General features: G+C 42.7%; 1 protein-coding gene across 1 annotated transcript in view; it reads left to right on the forward strand.

Moving 5' to 3' along the window:
- RAB43 (RAB43, member RAS oncogene family) overlaps positions 1 to 18530 on the forward strand; it is a 27162-nt gene extending 8632 nt beyond the window's left edge. The window contains exons 3-4 of the mRNA XM_006023905.3: positions 9452 to 9635; positions 11443 to 18530. Of these exons, the coding sequence (XP_006023967.1) occupies positions 9452 to 9635; positions 11443 to 11693 (435 nt within the window). The 3' untranslated portion in view covers positions 11694 to 18530. The remainder of the gene's footprint in view (positions 1 to 9451; positions 9636 to 11442) is intronic.
- The last annotated feature ends 2141 nt before the right edge of the window (positions 18531 to 20671 follow it).

The raw sequence follows: 20671 nt of genomic DNA on the forward strand, positions 1-20671 counted from the left end.
TGCTCTGGCTGAGACTGCACCACATGCAGGACCTTATCCAGCCTGTCCAGGACCCATGCTGCATGTGGTGCCTACCCAAGAGTGGGTCTTGCATGCACTGCAGGTCCCAGACCCTGCATGTAGGGCCAGTCTGGCATGTGCAATATGCAGCATGTAGGTCAACTCCAGACCCAAGAGTAGCATCGGGGACCAGATGATGGGACTGCTGGCCAGACCTGGCTCACAGGCTGTATCTTTAACACCCCTGTTTTAAATGAATGAAGGAGGGCAGCAGGAAAAGATAAAGAAGGGGAAAGAAAGCCAAACAAACCAGGTAAGACACAAGGTCAGGAAAAAAGAGAAGACAGATTGGGGTGGGGAGGCAGGGCAGAAATGATGTTGTCCTGAAAAATAAATTAAACTAAAACATTTATGATATGAAGGCCATGTCCTCTCTTTGATACCCTGGCCTGGACATTGTGAACTAAGGTAGAATTTCAGGCAGCTTCTAAGTGAATTTGACATCGCAGTGTTGGACCAAACAAACCAAAGCAACACTCTCTGCAAACTCAATTTTTTTTTAAATGTCATGATAGTCTGAAACATTATTTCCTTTCAGGTTCTATACAATAATACAGTTACACATCTAAACAGGTCTATCCAACTTCAAAGTGACTGGGGGCCACAGGGCCTGCAGGCTGCACATCCCTACGTGTGCATGCAGGTAAGCACTGCCCCCTTCTCCACTGCACTGCACATGCAGGCAGGCTCTTCCCCATCTGGCATGGCACTCTGCCTCACCTCAGGCTCCCCTGTGGCACTGTGCCACATGGGCTCTCCAGTCTGACATCTCTCCTAGCTCTGTGGGCTGTGCCACCCATGGTGTGCTGCCTCACCTGCGGGAGGCAAACAGCAGAAGCCAGGGGAGGGAAGGGGGAGCTCCAACACCCCACCTGCTGCTGGAGCAGTAGCAGCAGCAGCCTTGTAGGAGCCTGGGGACTGCATGTTTATCCTTCATGGGCCACATGTAGTCAGACCACCAGTTGGACAGCCCTGAATTAGGTGATAAGGGGCATGTCTACACAAGATGTTTACTGCAGAGTTGCCTAATTAGTTCTGCGGTAAATGTTTCAGTGTCTACATGTGTGGCCCTTTTAGGTTTCAGGAAACCAATAAACCCCACAGCAGGTTAGTACTTGCAAAATCAAGTACTTTCCTGCTTCAAAGTTTTTTAATGTGCAGCAATGCACGTGTAGATGGTGACCCAGCTGGCTGAGACACAAGGCTGCTTCAGCGTGGGGGCTACCTGCCAGCTAGCTCCATACTGCAGCATTGCCCCAGCCAGCTCCTCTGCAGCATGTTGAGCTGAGTCAGAGCATCCCCAGGCAGGTAGGCTGCCCCCCTCCCCCAAGCCTCTGCCAGGTAGGGCTGCTCCAACATGGCTCAAGGTGCTGCAGTCCCAGGTACATGTGTAAATGCAGAGCCCAGGAGCAATAAATTTAGGCACAATATGTACCAGAGTTTTTTGCTGCCCATTAATACACATGTGTTGATGTGGCCAAGGAGGCATCAACTGATCAAACTTTGGTTTTGTTCTTGTTGGCATCAATTGTATAAATGAAGTGACACAGTAAAACTTTTTTAAAAATACATTTAGAAATTTGTTGGCATCCATAAATGTTGTAGTTTGCCATTTAATATGAAAAGGCTTAACAGTGAGTTGATTTAGCATCACTTACAAAGAAGCGTTTCACTACTTAAATTTTTTGAAGCTGCTACACTTTGCACTTTACACAGTCTCTTGAAACTGCTACACTTTCCCCTGTCACCTTTATAATAGAAGTCAACAACTAAATACTTTCTAGAAGTGATAGTCTTGCACATTTTTTCCAAGTTCCTTGAGGTCTTTCTTCAAGTGAATCTCTGTAGCAAGAAAGAGCTGTTTGGAACCCCTGGAAATACTTGTTTTTTCTATTCCAGAGTAAAATTCCCTTCTCAAGTAAAACTTCCTTTGGACATTTCCTGCAGGATTTACATTGATCAATCCTGTCTTGTAGCAAATGATAACTTTGGATCAAAGTTTCTTCAGGGCCAGTCCAAGATTATGGAATTACACTTCCATGGAAATGAAGGACCACCACAGACCTTATTCTGTTCTGCTTTAAGCGCAAGGCACATTTCTTGGAACTTGTCTTCCCTAACATAATACCTATGGATGCATCCCCACAAGCGCTCACATGCGGGGGTATGCATTTCCAGTGGGACACATATTTGTGCCCCGGGCATGCCCCTGTATGTGTGCTCCAGCGTGTGGCAAAGGGACCCGGGTGGAGTAGGGCAGTCGGGTCAACATCAGTACTGGCCCCAGCAGCTTTACCTAGGTCCTGGGGGCCGCCCAAGCCAGCAGTGGTGCTCAGCCTACCTCTTAGAGCCTGGCCAGCAACCAGAGCCAAGGCCGGCTAGGCTCTGGTTTCTAGCGGCATACATTGCTGCCATGTACACCACGCCACTTTTTTTTAGTCACGGGTGGGGGGGGGTTGACACCAGAATTTCCTGGGATCTCCTGGTGTCAAAAAAAACAACAACCTGGCATGCTGCAAATTAGCACGGCATATGGGTACATATGCACCACATGTGGATTGTGGCACTTCATATGGCTTTGATGTGCAACAAACCACAAGTGCATGCTTGTGGGAACTTACCCTATATTCAGAGTTTGAATTATGATCTCAGGGGGGCTGAGCCCCCCCCCCCAAAAGAGATGAGAGCCCCCCAATAAGATTTGAAAATCATAACCGGGGGGGGCTCTGATTTTAAGGCATTGTGATGGGCAGCCAATTTTTTTTTGCAGATCCCCCAAGACTCAAAGTATAATTCGAACTCTGCCTATATGTCTATGTATACACAAATGTGCATGTTCAAAAACATCCTAGTGTGCTCCTTGCGTACATATCTGTCCTAGAGAGATTACAAGAGAGAACAAATAGGTGAAACATGTAAGCCATATTGCTTGATGCACTATACTTGTATTGAGGCACCCAATATTACTAGTGATAACTGCAATATTAAACCTATATAGAATCGCATTCTTTCTACTTGTGGCAAAAAGTCACTGCACAGCTTATAGCTGTTATAACAAGACGTTTGTATGGTGCTGTATTACAGTGTTTCTGCGCATCATATTCAGTATTTGAAACCCTGCTGCATTTTTACTTGCTAGCTCCCCTGGGATGAGTAAAGTGCCGTTTTGCTAGCCTATAATAGCAAAATAAAGCATTTCTAAATGGCTTTTACATTATAAGAAGAGAGAGTTCTTCATACTGGGATGGAAACTCCATTGGGATACAAACAGCAGAATTGCTGCCAGATAGGAAGGGTGGTGACAAGACTTTATGAACACAGGGGTATTGGAAAGACTAAGTATTTATGCTAGGAGAATACATGCCTGCATTTTCTAATACCACTGTTTTACAGGAAAGTTAGCTTTAGAGCCTAAGAAAGTACTTAGGGATTCTATAGCCTTTTTCTTGAAGTATATGGAATTGCTAAATCTATGCTGACTAGATGGAAGTACAGGGTATATTTGTGATGATTTGGAGAATCTTTTTGTGCAGCTTATGAATTCTGTACCAAATTTCCAACTGTTTTGAATGTGTTCTTTATTTTCTTTTGTCCTTCAGATCTGTTGGCCTGAAACTCCAAAATGTGTTAAACAGATCTAGCAATAGAGAGGCATCAAAGATGGGTTCTCTGTTCAAACATCCCAAGTGCCACTAAGACCAACAGAATTGGCATGAGAGAAGTTACCTTAGCCACCAAAAAAAAATCAGTTGCCAGGGGTCTGTGATCACTTGATGAGGCTGATCAGGATGTTACCTGGCCAAAGGACAGAAGCTATTAAGAGACAGGATATGGGGCAGCAGAGACCCAGCCATTTGAAGCAGTGTCTCAGTGGAAGCTGCCTGTCCCAGGAGCCTGATAACATAGGGCAAAACTCAGCCTACCTGACCACAAAGGGACTTCCAAGGAAAAGCAGAACTAGGACTTGGGAAGTGTGTTCTGATAGTCTGTAGTCTTGGGTACTTTGTCTATTAGACAATTTGTAGTCTATTTAGAAATGGAACAAACCTGTTTACCCTTTTCCTGGAATTTGGCCAAAGGTGATCTAGGTTATGGTGGGAGTCTGAAGGGTGAACACTAAAGCAGTTGGACTGTGGGTTTTAGGTCTCAGGAAGGCTCCTAGGCAGAGTGTCTTCACCTTCAGACTAGGGGAATGCCTGTGCTCCACTCAGACCCCAGAAGCTTAGAATACCTGGGGATACGATGACTAGATCCTCTGACAGCACTCTATGAAATGGCAGCACTTGGCCAGATTTGGTCACTTCAAGGATTGTCCGTATTTTTCCTTATTCAGGCTTCATTCTTGGAAATGCAAATTATGATAATACATCATACCTGAGGAAGAGTTGATTCACCATGTTCTTTTGTACTAGGTAGGGTGGTCCTTGCAGTTGCACCTGTCAAGATGTATCATACCATTTTGATATATCAGTGCTGAAAATATTAAAGAAAAGAATGGTTTTGTTTTGTCCCATTCTGTCCCCTTCCTCTGGCCACCACCAATTTGTAAAAACCCCTTTCAGCTGTTATTTTAGCCTCACTGTGGCATAACTCAAAGTAGCACAGCCCAAAATGTACATTTTACCCTTTATCAGGTGTGTTATTCAGCATTCAAGCCATCACACTGCAAAAACAAGAACAGAATGCTATAATGTCTGCAATTCTAAGTGTTACGTACAATATACTTATTGTACAGTATCTACTCCTACTACAAAAATAAGTAGCAAAGTAGTATGCTCTGTTTAGTGTGTTGTCTCCCAGCACGAGACAGTGCTAAAGCCTGCACAATCTAAAAAATTCAAAGAAAAAAAGTAAAGTAAAATAGCCAACACCTGCTGTAAAGATACTCAGTAGTGAAACCATGATGAAGCCAGGTGGTTCTCTTTTTCCAGTCCAAGTATTCTCTCACACTCCCTTAGAACAGTAAATATTTATCATCTCTCCTTTACTCTATGCTCATTTGTTCCTGGTGATAATCCCCTGAGAACTCGCTAATAAGTTTAGTGCGTGTAATAAGTTTAGTGCGTGTAATAACAGGTACTAATTTAATGTTCAGTAATTGACGCACATCTTTTAAGTGATGCTAATGCACAGTAGATTAATTCTGCTGCACATTAGCATGGCTTTCTCTGTGACGCGCTAATGTGCAGTAGAATTAGTCTATGATGCTTTTAGTGTCTCATGTAGAGGCACCCACTATCTAGCTATTTTGGGCTCCTTAATGGATTTGTTTGACCCAAATCCATATTCCCCAACAATCCTAACTTCTCTCTCTCTCTCTCTCTGTTTTTGAGTGTTGTTGCCAAGGTAATTACAAAAACAAAAAATGTTTAAAAACAGTTAAGGTTGCTAAGTGACAAATGTAGCTTCTTATCATATCAGTTATAAAGCCCAAGCACTTAAGGCAGGGAAATGAATAAATAAGAACTTCATATCTTACATTGTATATATAAACATATTGTTATGAAATACAAAAGAATATTTAATCACCACCTTAATTCCAACCTAGGGGTTTTACAGTTAGTCTTTTATGTATTTGGTTTTCTTTTTAATTTCAGTATCTATTACCCCTTTTCTCCCCCTGCCCTCCAGGATATTTTAAATGAGAAGCAGTAGAAAATTTACTGAAAAGTCTACTCTTTAGTATTGTTGTTTCTTGCTGCCAGTGATGTGTATGTGATTTAAAAGTGGAAAATGTGTAGAATTAAGTATGTGACTTGCTTTTGAAGTCAGTATATTCCTATAGATCTTTCATGGGTTTTTTTTAGCAGAATTTTGTGACTCCACCATTTGAAACTACTGGAAAAATATTTTGGATGAGAATTAAGGTTTCTGTAGTGACAAGTGCATTTTTATGGCATAGACATATGGTATGCCATGGTATGTTTTATGATGTTTTTGAATGATTTCCCTGATTAAGAGTTCAGATTTTCCAATTAGGCTGTGTAAATATAATAACCGTATTACCCTTTAGCAACAATCTTTTTTTTTAATTATTCTTTTTTTTAGTATTTGCAGACTGTATATGCCTAGGTGCAGTAGGACTCTGAGAGCAGCCATGACACCCCCTTGTGGGCATCCAAAGCTGCCTCACTCTGGCTCCTCAGGATGTGCTCCTCCCTGACTTGTCTGCCTCACCTGGATGTAATTGGTAGGTTGCTTTGGGAGGCTAGAGTCCCTGAGTGGGCCTGCTGGATCGATACTCATTCTAGTCTAGTTCCATCTGTTTAACCAGACACACCAGTCTTGGTCATGCCAAGAGACTTGCTGACCAACACACTGTGCCTTGCTGGCATCTGTGTCACAAGGACACTAATCACAGCCTTCTGCCCCAATCATGCCTTAAGGGCATGAATCATGGCTTCCGGCTGCCCCCACAGCCACACCCATGCCCCACAGGTCTTATTACTCTGTTTCATGCATCAGGCCCTCTGGCCCTACCTTCACTCCACTCACCCAGTCCTCCAGGCCCCTGGCCCTGGCAGGGCTATTCCAGCTCACCAGGTCCCAGATCTTGGCAGAACTCCTGCCTCTATCTCAGCCTACTGTGATTCTGCCCACTCAGCCTACAGGGCCTCTGGCCCCAACAGGGCTCTATTGTGGTGTCTACCCTTATAGAATGGAATGCCTCTCAGGCACCCTATCTTGGCCTCCACAGTCCCAGTAGCCACAAATCAAGCCTCCAGTTAAACAAACCTACCGGTCTTTAACTTAAAGTGTAAACCTCACCTTTTGTCTCTTCATTTGTGCAGACACCTTCCCCTGTCTTCTTGCTTTCCCCCAGCCTCCAGGGTACCATCTTGGGTCTGCAGCTTTCATTCTAGCAGCTATACTGTCAGGACCTCCTCTGCCTACAGAGATCAGGTCCAGCCTGGGTCTGGGCTTATATTCCCCAGGACCACCACCCCTTCCAGTCACATATTTCCCAACCCTGCGCAAGGGTTTCTTCTTAGCCTTAATCAACCTGCATTGCAGTCCCCACTCAACTACCTATCCAGCACTCTGTCCTGTTGCAGTGCAACTTGCTCTCAAGTAGTCATCTGTAGGCTCCTGTCTTTCTGCTGCTTCAACCACTTACTTTCTGGCAGCTAGCCCTGTTCCAGATGCTCACTGAGGCTAGGGACAGACATTCAAAAAGCCTGAGCCTGAACTGAATCAATCTTTACAGGTTAGTCTAACCTGCCTAGGCTGAATCACTTTGTAACTGCACAGACATGCAGGCACATGCCTGCAGTGGCTCAGGCTAGAAGCCAGTGGGCACTAGAGCAGCCCTTCCTTCCCTTCTAGTGCTGAGTTGAGGGGGGCATGGCAGGAGCTCTGATTAGCCCAGCACGGAATTGATAACAGTGTTTATCTCCCAATTAAGAGAACAACAGAGGGGTATTACCAGCTACTTGTTGATTCTGCCTGTTGATTCCGCACAGACCATAGCCAGCATGTGGTGTGCTAGCTAATACACAGACACCTCCTCAGGAGGGAAGAGGGGAATTCCTGCTTAGCAGGGACCGGTGAGGGGAGCAGGGAAGCAGCCTGCAGTCTCTGGAGCTCCAGCCAGGGAGCAGAGGGGAGAGGTCAGCCCTGCTGTGGAGCAGAGAGCCCCGCCCATCCCAGAGAATGTGCCAGGATGCTGGGGGTGTCTGGTTTATCTTAAACCAGCTAGGGGTCTGGGACAGACATTGTATAAACTGGTTTGAGCCAAATCAATTAAGTCTGATTCAACCAGGTTTATCTCAAACCAGTTTCAGCTGGTTTATGTGCACTGAGCATCTGCTCTATTACAGGTTTAAACCAGTTTCTGATCACTTAAACCGGTCTATGTGTAATGTCTGTCCCTAGCCTGATTGCAACCCTACTGAGCTGCCCTTTCCTTTAAAATAACAGGGACTAGAAGCCCTCTGTTACAGTAGGGCATTGGTAGTGGGATGTTACTTCATTTCTTTCTTTTTTTTTAAGTAAAAGAAGACATCTTTATAAACTCTGAATGGGAGAGGACAGGTTAGCAATCAAACTGAGCTGTCTGAGCCAAAATGATAATGGCTCCAATTTTCCTCATTTAGTATACTGCTGACAAGATACAGGCTCTCAAGATAATTATATATGTACGGGAAGCTCAGCCCACAGTCACTATATCACGATAAACCTCAGCAATTTAAGAGTCTTGTAATGAGCTGGCAGCCTCTGAAACCCTCTATAAGACTGCAGAAGGACAAAAAAGAATATTTTATGTTGTTTGCTATGAGTCTTAGAATACTTTCTTCTGAAGTATCCACTCCAACACAGGATATAAAACTGGCCATTCTGGTGAGGCCTCACATGGAGTACTGTGTCTAGTTTTGGACCCCACACATCAAGAAGGATGTGGACAGTTTGGAAGGAGTCTAGTACAGGGCAACAAAAATGGTCAGGGGCCGGGAAGGCAAGACTTATGAAGAAAGACCGAAAGAACTAGGGTTGTGTAGCTTGGAGAAGAGAAGATGGGAGGGATTTAATGAAGAACGATTATAGAGAGAATGGAGATGGGCTTTTCTCTGTGGCTGTAAGGGTCAGGACTAGAAGCAACTGCCTCAAACTGCAGCACAGGACATTTAGGCTGGAGATTAGGAGGAACTTTCCAACTATGAGAGTGGGTCAGGCATCAGCACAGGCCACCCAGAGAAGCAGTGGAATCTCCATCCTTGGAAACTTTCAGAAGCAGGTTAGACAGTCAGTTGGGGATGATGCTGAATTGAGTAGGGGCCTGGATTAGAAATGACTTTGAGGTCTCTTCTAGGCCTGCTTTTCTATGATCCTGTGTCATTGGATTTAAATGAGAGCATAGCAGTTTAGACAGCCATGTTACTACCAACTTAAAATGTTTGTTTAACCACCTAAATAGGATGACCGAGAGACATTCAGTCCTGAAACACATCTTCCTAATACCTAAAGATTTTTTTTAGGTCAAAACTTCAGATACCCAAGCAAAAAAGACTTGGCTTTCTGAGTTGTTGAGTATTCTAAGCGGCTGTTGCCTTCAGTGAAAGGTGGAACTGGTAGTACATCTTTTACATTAGTGTCTAAATATAGATTTAGGTGCTAGCTTTACTCAGTCAAGTGTGAAAATGTTGCCCTGAGTACATCATTCTCATCACAAATCAGGGCTGTAGGGTTTTTATATAAAAAGTGAATTACATTGTATATAGATTTTCTGTAAAGAAACAGAACTCCTGTCCTGTTAACCAGAAGAACTCAATGCATGTTTTTTTCAGTCTCAACTCGGCCATCTTCATTAAGAAGTAAAACGACTTAAGTTGAAAAAAGTCAGCACCCCCTCTGTAAACTAGCCAGCATCTCACCACATGCTTGTTATGTTTAGTTGCAGATCTGGGACACAGCAGGCCAGGAGAGATTCCGAACCATCACCCAGAGCTACTACCGGAGCGCCAACGGAGCAATCCTGGCCTATGACATCAGCAAGAAGGGCTCTTTCCAGTCCATTCCTCGCTGGATCGAGGACGTGAGGAAGTATGCTGGCTCCAACATTGTACAGTTGCTGATTGGTGAGTTTGGAACATGAATGAAATGCTTAGCACTACAAAGCAATGCACAGGTAGTTGCACTAGAAAAACAACAGTTTTATCTCTCTCTTACAGAAGTCAAAAGAGTAGACATAGTTGTGAATGTTCTGAGGAAACATTCTTTTGTCAGAAACTGCCAGTTCATTTCAACTGAAACATTTTTTTGGAAATGTATCTGTTTTGATGAATGCCTGACCAAATGAAGGTAGGTTTGTGTCCAAAACCTGCCTGAGCTGCTACCAGCTGTTTTGGCACAGCATTAGGGACCCCAGGCTTCTGTATCTTATTTTTACTGTGTAACTGCCCTGGGGCCAAGGATCCCGGGGCTTCCTTGGTCTAGGGCTGTCCTATTATGTGGTCTGCCCTTTGATTGAGGAAAAGGATAGTATAGCCAGGGTTCCCCAAGAGGGAGTCTGGGAGTTGGGAGAACTTTAGGGCTCTCAGAGGTAATGGGCTCCCTGCTGCAGAACCAGGAGTTTCAGCTATAAACCTTCTCAGCCACATCTCTCAGGGCTTTAAGTCTTTTGCTTCCCTGCAGTACATTAAGGCTGACATGGAGCTCAGAAGCACTGGAAGCCACAGCTGAGCCAGGGGCCTTAGAGCTAAAATTTTATTTAATTATGAATATTTTAAATAAAATATTTTTCCCAACAGTTAAGAAATAATTATTTTACCTTCCATGAAGAATGATGACTCCTTTCCAAACCAAAAGTTACTTCAGAATGTCCCTCAAAGGGACAGTTATGCTAAAGAAGGCTAAATGGCCTGAGATCTATCCTGCAGTTCTGTGGAAACACTTTGGGGGGGCTCAGTGTGAACATGTTTGCTGTAAATAGTTTCCTAAGTAAGACGTCTAGGTACCCTTTTCACTCCAGAGGAAAATGGCAGTCATAGCCCAAACTTCTGATCAGCTCTAGGGGCAGTCACTGTCAGAGGTAAGGGTTGACCCCAAGAATTTCTACTTCTGTTTTCCTATTTCAATCACGCTACCACAGCACATATGTTCATTCTTAATGAGAAGAGGGTCTGACATCCTCAGCCTCTAGTCCTAACTTGTAAATAGCTTATTGGCTGGTGAGTACATTACTTACTTTAAACAGTAATGTTCAGTGTCTTATGTCATGGCTTAGTCTGGCATGTACCATTTTACCACATTATAAACCTTAAGATTTCCTGAACTCATTTCATGCTAAATAGTGGTTTCCTTTGCTATTCATCTTTCGTTAACTCAGCCATCTCTGATTTTGCTCATTGTGTAATGATGTTACAGTAAGCCTGAATTTCACATGTAAAAAATGCACAGACTGTAGTGCATTGAATGTGCAGATACAGGTAAGATAGCTGCATGTTCAGCATGAGTGTTAGATGTGCAGTCATATTTCTGAATGTCTGAAAAGTAGGCCTTGTGTATAATTTTGTTTCTTATGAGAAATAACTGTTCTCTGTGCTCTGTAAGCACAGAAGTGTGAATTGTGTTTCCTGAGTCCAAAGAGGGACTAGTATTTTAATTTTATATAATATTTTGAATCATTCAGTTTCTGCAGAAGAACAACTCTTACTTGGTCTCACTTTGAGTTTCCATTCCTTTCCCCAAAAATGGCTGTGGCTTTTGATTTCCAGCTTATTTTCTCTGCCTTACCGGTCTCCAGCTGTTGCACTCCAGTCTCACTTCCATGGGTCCTGCTACTGTCTGTTCTCTTCTGCACATCACATCTCTTTGCTTAACATTTGCCCTGATATCAGTAATCATGAGAAGTCAGTCTGTAAATAATTTCACTTTTTTTGCCAGGAAACAAGTCTGACCTAAGTGACCTTCGAGAGGTTCAGCTGGAGGAAGCCCAGAGTCTGGCTGAACACTATGATATCATCTGTGCCATAGAGACTTCTGCGAAAGACTCCAGCAATGTGGAGGAGGCTTTTGTGAAGATGGCCACAGAGCTCATGATGAGGCATGGAGGCCCAATGTTCAGTGAGAAAAACACAGACAGCATCAAGCTTGATAGTAAAGATGTGGTAGAGGGCTGGGGGTGTGGCTGCTGATATGAACTAGCTGATATTCCCAACTTAACTGGAATTTAGATGGTGCTTCAACCTAATGCTGAGTAGCCCAGTAGCTGTATTCTCCTCCTGTGAAAGCAGCATTTTTGTAGAAATTAGACACCAGTGCAATGAGGATTATGTCTCTGATTTTTAAAAAGGGACTCTGTTAAGGTTTAGCTCTAAAAGTCAACCTTGACATTTACTTTTTCTTTGTTTCCATCATTTTCTTTGCTGTAACCTTCACAGCGAATTGTGAATCTGAGGAAAGCAGCTTGAAATTGATTGTTGGGGGCTTGGGGGCTGATAGCAGCTGAACAAGAACTTGCCACACAACTGCAGTCCTAAGCCCTTTGGTACATGATACCTGGCAAAGATGGTCACTATTTATATTTTAGGTTATTCAACCTTGATGGTGTCTCTTTATTCTTAACATTCCACCTGTGACCAGAGTCAGATCCTAGCAGGAATGGAGAGAATCTGTGGCAAAAGTGTCTGAAGTATCAAAATGTTTGATTATTTTGAACGTGGGACCAAACAGCATTCATCTGACTTAGGCACTGGACTGCAGTGCAAGCTCTCTCCTTGCAAGTGAAATGTGGCATGCAGATTGCTAGCTAATGCTGGTAAAAGCCAAAGAGACAGCCCTTCTCTCAGATACTTTTTTTAAACTACCTTTATTACAAATAGTGAAATCAGCCTGAGCAATACTGGATGCCTGATTGCGTAACAGTATGGGGCAGACATTTAATTCCTTTAAATTCAACCTTGAAGGAAGAGGGGTTTGATTTATTTCATTCCTTTTTTTGCACAGCAAATAGCTCCTCTTCCAAGTCGGTGTCATTGAGTTTTTACCTTCAGCTTTATTCATTTCATTCCATAAACTCAGTGTCAGCACCACTGGAAATAATACAAACTGGAAAAACCTTGAACAGACTTTGCTAGCCATGAGCTCTTTTAATGTGCCTAACTGTCACATACAAAGTATCTCTGGTCATGCATATTTAGCAATAGTTGTGTTGTGAGGGGGGTTACTGCACAAATGCCAGAACTAGAACTTTCTCCCATTCCTTAACTACAGTCTGGGCATTTTATGGGAAATGGTATTTCAGCCCAGCTGAGAACTGCGTGAAACATGGCTCTTGACTGTAGGAGAATACAGAGCCTTTTCTTGACAAGCACATGTTCTCATGTACTCATCTGGTTCCCTCTTCCACAATCACAATTTGCCAATTGCTTTTCATTTCTTGCGGCAAGAAAAATCTTTAACTATTTCTCAAAAGTCTGCAATAGGAACTAGATTTGATTTAATAATCCTGTTAAATAGAAGTGACCTGAAGATGTAGCTGTCGGTTTAAAGCTTATATTGTATGTGCAGTTAGAAAGTGCTGATGCCAGCAGCTCACTCTGGATTTACCCTTTCAAGCACCTTACAAGCTTGGATTTACAAAGGGAATGAAAGCAGGATTTTTTTAAGTTTATAGTTTTAAACCAAGGTTTGCAGAAGTAACAAGTGATCTTTGCAACTCCAAACACTTCTGAGGGGTCTGATTTTTAGAAATGCTGAGCATCCACTCTTTAGAATTTGGGCAGCTATATAACTGAAGCACCCAAAATCACTAGTTCGGAATCTTGACCCCAAAGCATAGTGTGGGTTATTATTATTTGAAGTACACTAATTTATAGCCATTCCATACAAAGCATGAAAGTCAGGAAGAGCAGAAAAGGGCTAGTGGCCCCTGTTTTAAATGCATCAAAAATGCATCAAAAATATTCTTGTGGAACATACTAAACTGTTCTGTGTACTTTGTCTTGATTTTTAACTATGAAGTAGATAACTAAAAAGATCTGTGAATGCTTTGTAGGCTTTGCTTGTGATTGAAGAAGATAGTTTTCACTTCAAGTTTTATAATTGTAAGAGTAAAGAGGCCTTAAAATTTTCAGCTAGTTTAGTTTTTACATTTCTAATGTTTTATACGGAAATGCAGGGTGAGGTACAAGTAGGGATTTTTGTTTTACATAGGACATTTTTCCAGGATAGCCCCTGGACTCCTACTTCCAAAGAGAAGAGACACCGAGTGCCCCACAGTAGCTAAACACTGGAGATGGAGTTTTCCAGAACTCCAGGTGACTAACTTATCTGTTGCTACACAGCAAACCTAATACCCAACTTCTAAGACATCTTAAAAGTCTGCAATCTTAGAAAAAGGAAGGTAATCCAATTTAAAACTAAAACTAAACTAAAATTTAATCCCAAAATCCTTAAACCAACCCCTCTCCACCCCCTTCCTTCCCTGCCCATTTAGCTACCACATTAAAAGTAGCATTTCAGATGCTGTCCTCCTGTTTGATGTTTAGTTTCTGTAACATGGGTATTTTTATTTCCTCCTTATAAATGTGAGTTTATAATACAAAAAAGGACAAACCCTTAAGTTGCAGAATATTAGCAGGTATAAGCATCATTTGTCACCTTCTCCTTTAGTTTGCAGCTATGGGCCCACTCTGGCAAATTTCTGTGCTCGTACATGATCTCACATCAGTCAGGAGTCGCATCATGGGCAGGATTAGTGCCAAAGTCCATATTTCAAACCCTGCTGGTAAGAACTCCTGTCTGTGTTTAAGAACAGCAGTGCTGAAAATTCTTAAATCACACCTGAGAGCTTAGATCGTGATGCAACCCAGACTGGATCAAGAGCTTTAAAAGACTGGATTGCGCTGCCATTGCAGTCGGTGAAAGTTTGGCCCTGTATTGTCAGTGGAGGCAGAATTGAACCTGAGATGTGCCAGAAGACTAAAAAACATGACATGCTCTCAGATATTCAACAGTGGTCAGTAAGCGAGCAGAAATCTAGCACTTTAATTTTCAAGTCCTTGCCTTTGTTCATCTGATATTTCAGCACCATCACTGAAGTATGAGAACCTGCCTGCAGAAGTTAGCCTGCTTCAGTTAGAAAGTATAAAATGCAGTGCAGTGTGGGTTTGTTCCCGGTGCCTTCAGAGGAAGGATACAGTTTAGCTTCTTTCATTTTGCTGTAACATGCCATAGCTACAGTTCAGTCAGCTCTGCCTTCTGACTTAAAAACACCCGACAACCATTATACATGTTTGCATGGCCTACCTACCTGAATAAGGGAACAAACAGAAGACTTGATTTATCCAAGTCAGGTTGACTCATCAATGGCATAACATTCAGATTCACAATAGACAGTTTCATTTACTCTGGTGGGCAGAGGGAGCACACCATTCAAATCCATTGGCCTAATAATAGCATAGTCCTCACTAGGTTCATGGTTCCTTGAAGAGAAGTTTAGTTAACTGAAAACCTAAGTTGTATCTTAAAAAAGAATTTCTGTTAAAGATGATTTATGGTTTAACTAACCTTGGATGCATAAATCATATCCACATCTATGCAACTTAAGCATTAGGAGCGCAGTCCAGCTCAACTTTCTTGGGCTAATCCTTTTGAAACCAAAAGGTAATTGGAATGAGGAGGCTGAGCAGGATTTGGCCCTAGCTTTACAGGCACAACACCATGTTTTGAAATCTCAGGTTAGGAATGTGCAATGATGTAGATCGGATGAGTGATTCAGTAGCATATGATCAGAGCTCATGTCACAAATATTTGCTAAGAGCCCTGTTTACTGGAGTTGAATATTAACAAAACTATATACAGCCTTTTGTGTAATGCAGGAATTGCTTTTAGGTAGATCTTCTTAGGCTACCATTATTCATATTGGTATTTATCATTGATTTTGGCAGTGCGCAAAGGTTGCTAAGCACTGTAAAACCACAAAAAGGGACATTAGTCCCTTCCCCGAACCACTTATAGAGCAAATTTCAGTGGCAAACACTGAAATAAAGAGCACTTAGAGTTTTGTTCCCTTTTGTGTGAACAATATTTTCCCTGTATCAGTATTGCTATAACTTTTAAGTTTGTCTTCTATTGCTTATACAGTCCATCATGATGGGTAGAATTTGTACAAAAAATTATAATTGTATCATTTTCAAATAAATGTGTGTCAGCACAGACTCCTGCTAATATTTGTTTTGTAAAACAAATTTTAAGAGACTAAATACCCAAGACTGAAAGAATCTCCTAACTAGAGAATCAGTTTTACTACATTCAAGGTCAGGTCATGTTCCTTGGTGTGTGTGGTAACCTTATTTATAGCATGTGCCCCAGCTGCCACTTCATGGAGTTCCACAAGCTTTAGTGGAGCTTTAGCATTACAGGCAAGCCCGCTTAATGCTCTTAATTGATTCCTGAAAAAACAAGTATTAAATTAAATGAGTGTGAAGTGAAAACAAAAGTATTTGACAACCCAAGATGGTGGCCACAATTATTTTTAATGACCCATGATTGTGACCGTGAGCATTATAATGAAACTTGCTGAGCGCTAAGTGAAATAAGGTATCAATTTAAAATGAGCGTTATAGTGAAATAGCACTAAGCGAAACAGCGTTAAGCAGGGGTTTAAAATTTTTCCTTGCCTCTGGAGTTCTAGGATGCCTAGTACAATATCAACAATACCTTGTAGGATCAGATTTACTTGAACAGTAAGTTTGATTGTTATGGGGTCTGATGGGAGGTGTTCAGAGCAGCAGTATCTTCCAAAAATATTAAAGCCTTTTCTTCAAATTTGTCTTTGAGATTTGCACCTCCAGTATTTAATATTTTATAGTTCAGAATAATATCCAGATGGGCATTTGATTATCTGTTGTCATCTCACATCAGTCCCAGTCTGCAGCATTATCCTCATCTTGCCATAGCTTTCTGTGAAAACAGTTATCTTGTTACAATATAGTTGAGGCACGAACATTTGTTAAAATGTGAATCTTTTCAAATGTAAAAGTCATTTTTCATCTGTTAAGTTCCAAAGCTGTCAAAATTATTTCCTGTCAGCCAGTGTGGTGCACCATGCTCAGGCATTTATTAACTGAGTGCATCATGTCATGCTGCCTTGTTTAAATAGTGTGCTGGAGGAAAACTGCAAGAACAATGCATTCTTTGTGAAAGGTGAAGGGTGACTGTCCTTTGATATCTCCCAAGCTTGGAGTCTACGTAGTTTTAGCACATGCCAGTTCTGTTCTATGTAGGAACATTCAGGAAGTAAACCAGGCTCCAGACTGAGAAGAACACACAGCTGTAGGAGAAGCTAAAGAGGATTGAAATTAGGGGTTGGTATCATTTTGGGGGGAGGGGGTAGCTCTATGAGAATCACAGATCCATGAGCTCCATTCTCATGAGGAGACAGAGGCAGTTAGCCGTATTAGTCTGCCTTCTACCCTCTAGTGCCATAATACCAGAGCATGTCATAATCTATAGCCTTTTTCTCCTCATGGTACACCTCTGGGGTATAAAAAGGCTATTCTCATCTTTTCAAATGGAGATGTAAGGCCCTGAGAGACTACCTATAGCCCCACAGGAAGACTGAGACAGTCCCAAGGCTTGGGCTAATACCCTAACAATTGGCCTTGGTCTTCTAGCTATCCTACAGTAGCTGGATGGAAGCACTTAGCTTTTGCTAGCTTGATAGTCACCTCAGTTACCCATATGGATTATTTTAATATTCATAGGATGGTAATACCAGAGTTCCCAAGCAGAATTGATATCCCACCATAGTAGACAAGACACTGACTCAGAGCCAGACCCTCATTTCAGATGCAATCTATGGGTATCGTTCCAACAACATAAAAAAGGCTTTAAGGCTGACTTTCCAGGACCATCATTCAATGTAATTTCTATGCTAATTGCTCCTCACAGATACAATGTAAAGGTCAGGGCTGGGAACCAGGAGATGATGGTCCTTTGATCTTGAGGGCTCTAAATTATTCCAGAACTGGCCAATCCTAAAGCTGAATTTGTAGGCTACCAAGTGACATGGGAACTGAGCAGTACATAACTACATCAGTACTGAGGTTCAAGGAGATGATCTGTAGATGTCTTCTGGGCTGATCAGAGTGCTCCTCAGCCATAGTAAAAGTAACAAAAAAGATCCATGACTATGTGTTTGGTCAAAAGGGCAAGAAGTGTTTGGCTTTTATTTTACTATTAGATTGAGGGTGACTAGAAGTTGCCTGTAACCAGTGGGGATGAAGTTAAAGCATTTTTCCCATGTATAGAAACCTTGTGAAGAACTATTATATGGTGTACATGCTGAACTAATAGCCAGATATATATGACATATCTGGCTACAAAGTTGTCCAATACTTAGCCCTCGATCACTCATGTGTACAAAATACAAGTTTCCCCCCAGCATATTCTGATGTCCCTTCTAAATGAAGAACTATGCTAAGATTGCTTTGTTTGATCCTGGTGTCTACCTGCAAATGATCAAACGATTCCACATAACTTCCCACAGAGGGAGGCATACCAATGTCCTGAGTAACATTTTCTCCCATTGTAAAGTATCCCATTAAGCACACCAACAGTCACCAGCATTTAACCAGTTACTTTGGAGACAGTTTTGAAACACTTGAGGGAAATTTTTGATTAGCAAAGAGCAGCTAAACCCACATCTCAAATCAAAACTAACAGCTCTTCAAAGTAAATACAAACTAAATAAAGGGACCATGTTTAAACATTTCTTTTGCAAGTCACCTTTAAGACAGGTCAGTGGAGTTCTTTCTAACATTGGGCTGCCCAGCTAGTGAAGAGTAAATCATTCAGCACTTACTCAGATAGGTTGGAGAAAGTGGTCTTTGAGCCATGACATAGTTAGATTTCATAGACATTAGGGCTGGAAGGGACCTTGGAAGATCATTGAGACCAGCCCCCCGCCCAAAGGGCAGGAAGTCAGATGGGGTCATAGGATTCCAGCAAGATAAGCATCCAATTTACTCTTGAAGGTGTTCAATGTAGGTGCTTGTACCACCTCTGATGGCAGGCTATTCCAGACCTTGGGGGCTCAGACAGTAAAGAAATTCTTCCTTATGTCCAGCCTGAAACGGTCTTGCAGGAGTTTATAACTGTTCGACCTCATCATCCCTTGGGGCACTCTGGTGAACAAATGTTCCCCCAGATACTGGTGGTCACCCCTGATCAACTTATAGGTGGCCATCAGATCATCCCTGAGCCTGCGCTTTTCTAGGCTAAAGAGCCTCATAGATCTCAGCCTGTCGTTGTAAAGTCTGTTTTCCTGACCTCTGATCATGCGCATGGCTCTTCTCTGGACTCTCTCAAGCTTCTCTACACCCTTTTTGAATTGTGGGGCCCAAAACTGGACGCAGTACTCCAGCTGCGGCCTCACCAAGTCTGAGTACAACAGGAGAATGACGTCCTGGGATTTGCTTGAGAAGCATCTATGGATGCAAGCCAGCATGTTGGTCGCTTTACTAGCCACAGCATTGCATTGCAGGCTCATGTTTATCTTGTGGTCAATGATGACCCCCAAGTATCTTTCTTCTGTACTACTAGCCAGCGTAGCGCAGCCAAGCCTATAAGGATACTGCAGGTTTTTCCTCCCAAGGTGGAGAACCTTGGATTTTTCAGTGTTAAACACCATCAGGTTCTTGTCCGCCCATTTCATGAGCCTGTTCAGGTCAGCCTGGATTGCCCTCCTGTCTTCAGGTGGGGTTGCTTTGCCCCAAAGTTTGGTGTCATCAGTGAACTTTGCCAGTCCGCTTCTGACTCCAATTTCCACATCATTAATGAAGATGTTGAACAATATACCCATATATTGTTCAGAGCCTTGGGGGACCCCACTGGTCACAGCGCACCATGACAATTGACTTCCATCAGTTGCCACCCTCTGGGTCCAACCATGGAGCCAGTTCCCCAGCCAGCAGATCATGGTGGACCCAACGCCACAATTGGCCAGTTTCGCCAAGAGATGATCATGGGATACCAGATAAAAGGCTTTTTTGAAGTCAAGATATATGACATTGATCTCTTATCCCTTGTCCAGGTGATAGGTCACCTGGTCATAAAAGGAAATGAGATTGGTCAAGCAAGACCTACCCGCAACAAACCCATGCTGGCTATCCCTCAGGATGTTGGCGTCGGCCAGTCCATTAAGGCTGGCCTCTTTAATCAACTTTTCTAAGATCTTTCCCGGGATAAACGTCAGGCTGATGGGCCTATAGTTTGCCGGATCCACTTTCCTCCCTTTCTTGAAGATAGGCACCACATTGGCCTTATATTGTAGATAGACTCTCTGCCTCCAGCTGCTGCTGTGAGGGGGAAGTTCACAAGAGCTCTATTTAAGGGTATGGACAGATACATATATAGATAAAGCACTTAAAATCCCACTTCAATTTGTAATACTTCATTAGAGCAGTCATGTAACTGCTACTACATTGAAGTGCTGAAGACTCATTCCTGTTTCACTGAAGTCTTTTTTTTATATGGTTCAGGCTGATTTGTAGTGCTGTAACAGTGTGTATCATTTGTCTGCTCAATTTTTATAGTGCTTTAAAGTTGTTTAATGTGCTGTAAATGTTGCATCTGTCCATGCCCTGAAGCACTGTCTTACAGCTGATCTTATTCTTGCTTTAGGGACCAGGATCCCTGGAAATCCCTAAGCACCCAACACTTAAAATCATGTTCATATGATACCAGCATGATGATTGCTGACCTGGTGTTTACCTCACTTTTTTGGACTGTGATGGTCAGGAAAAACATGGAGTGTAGCATCTGTCTTTTAGCGAAGGCCCAGAGTCTGAGCTGAGAGACTAACTTCCACACTTCTTTGGGCAGGTAGTCAGGACATTTCCCTGGCTTTTAAGATATTTTTGAAACTGTTACCTGAGACCTAGTTTAAACCATAAAAGCCAGCTCCACTGCCTTTAATGTTTGAGGGATAGTTCAAGTAAGAACTAGACAGTGGGATCAGGCTTTAGGCCATGGGTGTGCAAAATACAGGCCATGGACCAGATCTGGCCTGCCAGGTAACTGGATCGGGTGCAGCTGCTCCCTCAGCACTCTGCATAGGACCAAGCCACACCCAATTAGCAAACACACCTTCTGGTGGGCCTGTTCC

The sequence above is a fragment of the Alligator sinensis genome, unplaced genomic scaffold (assembly GCF_000455745.1).
Source record: "Alligator sinensis unplaced genomic scaffold, ASM45574v1 scaffold81_3, whole genome shotgun sequence".
NCBI lineage: Eukaryota > Metazoa > Chordata > Crocodylia > Alligatoridae > Alligator > Alligator sinensis.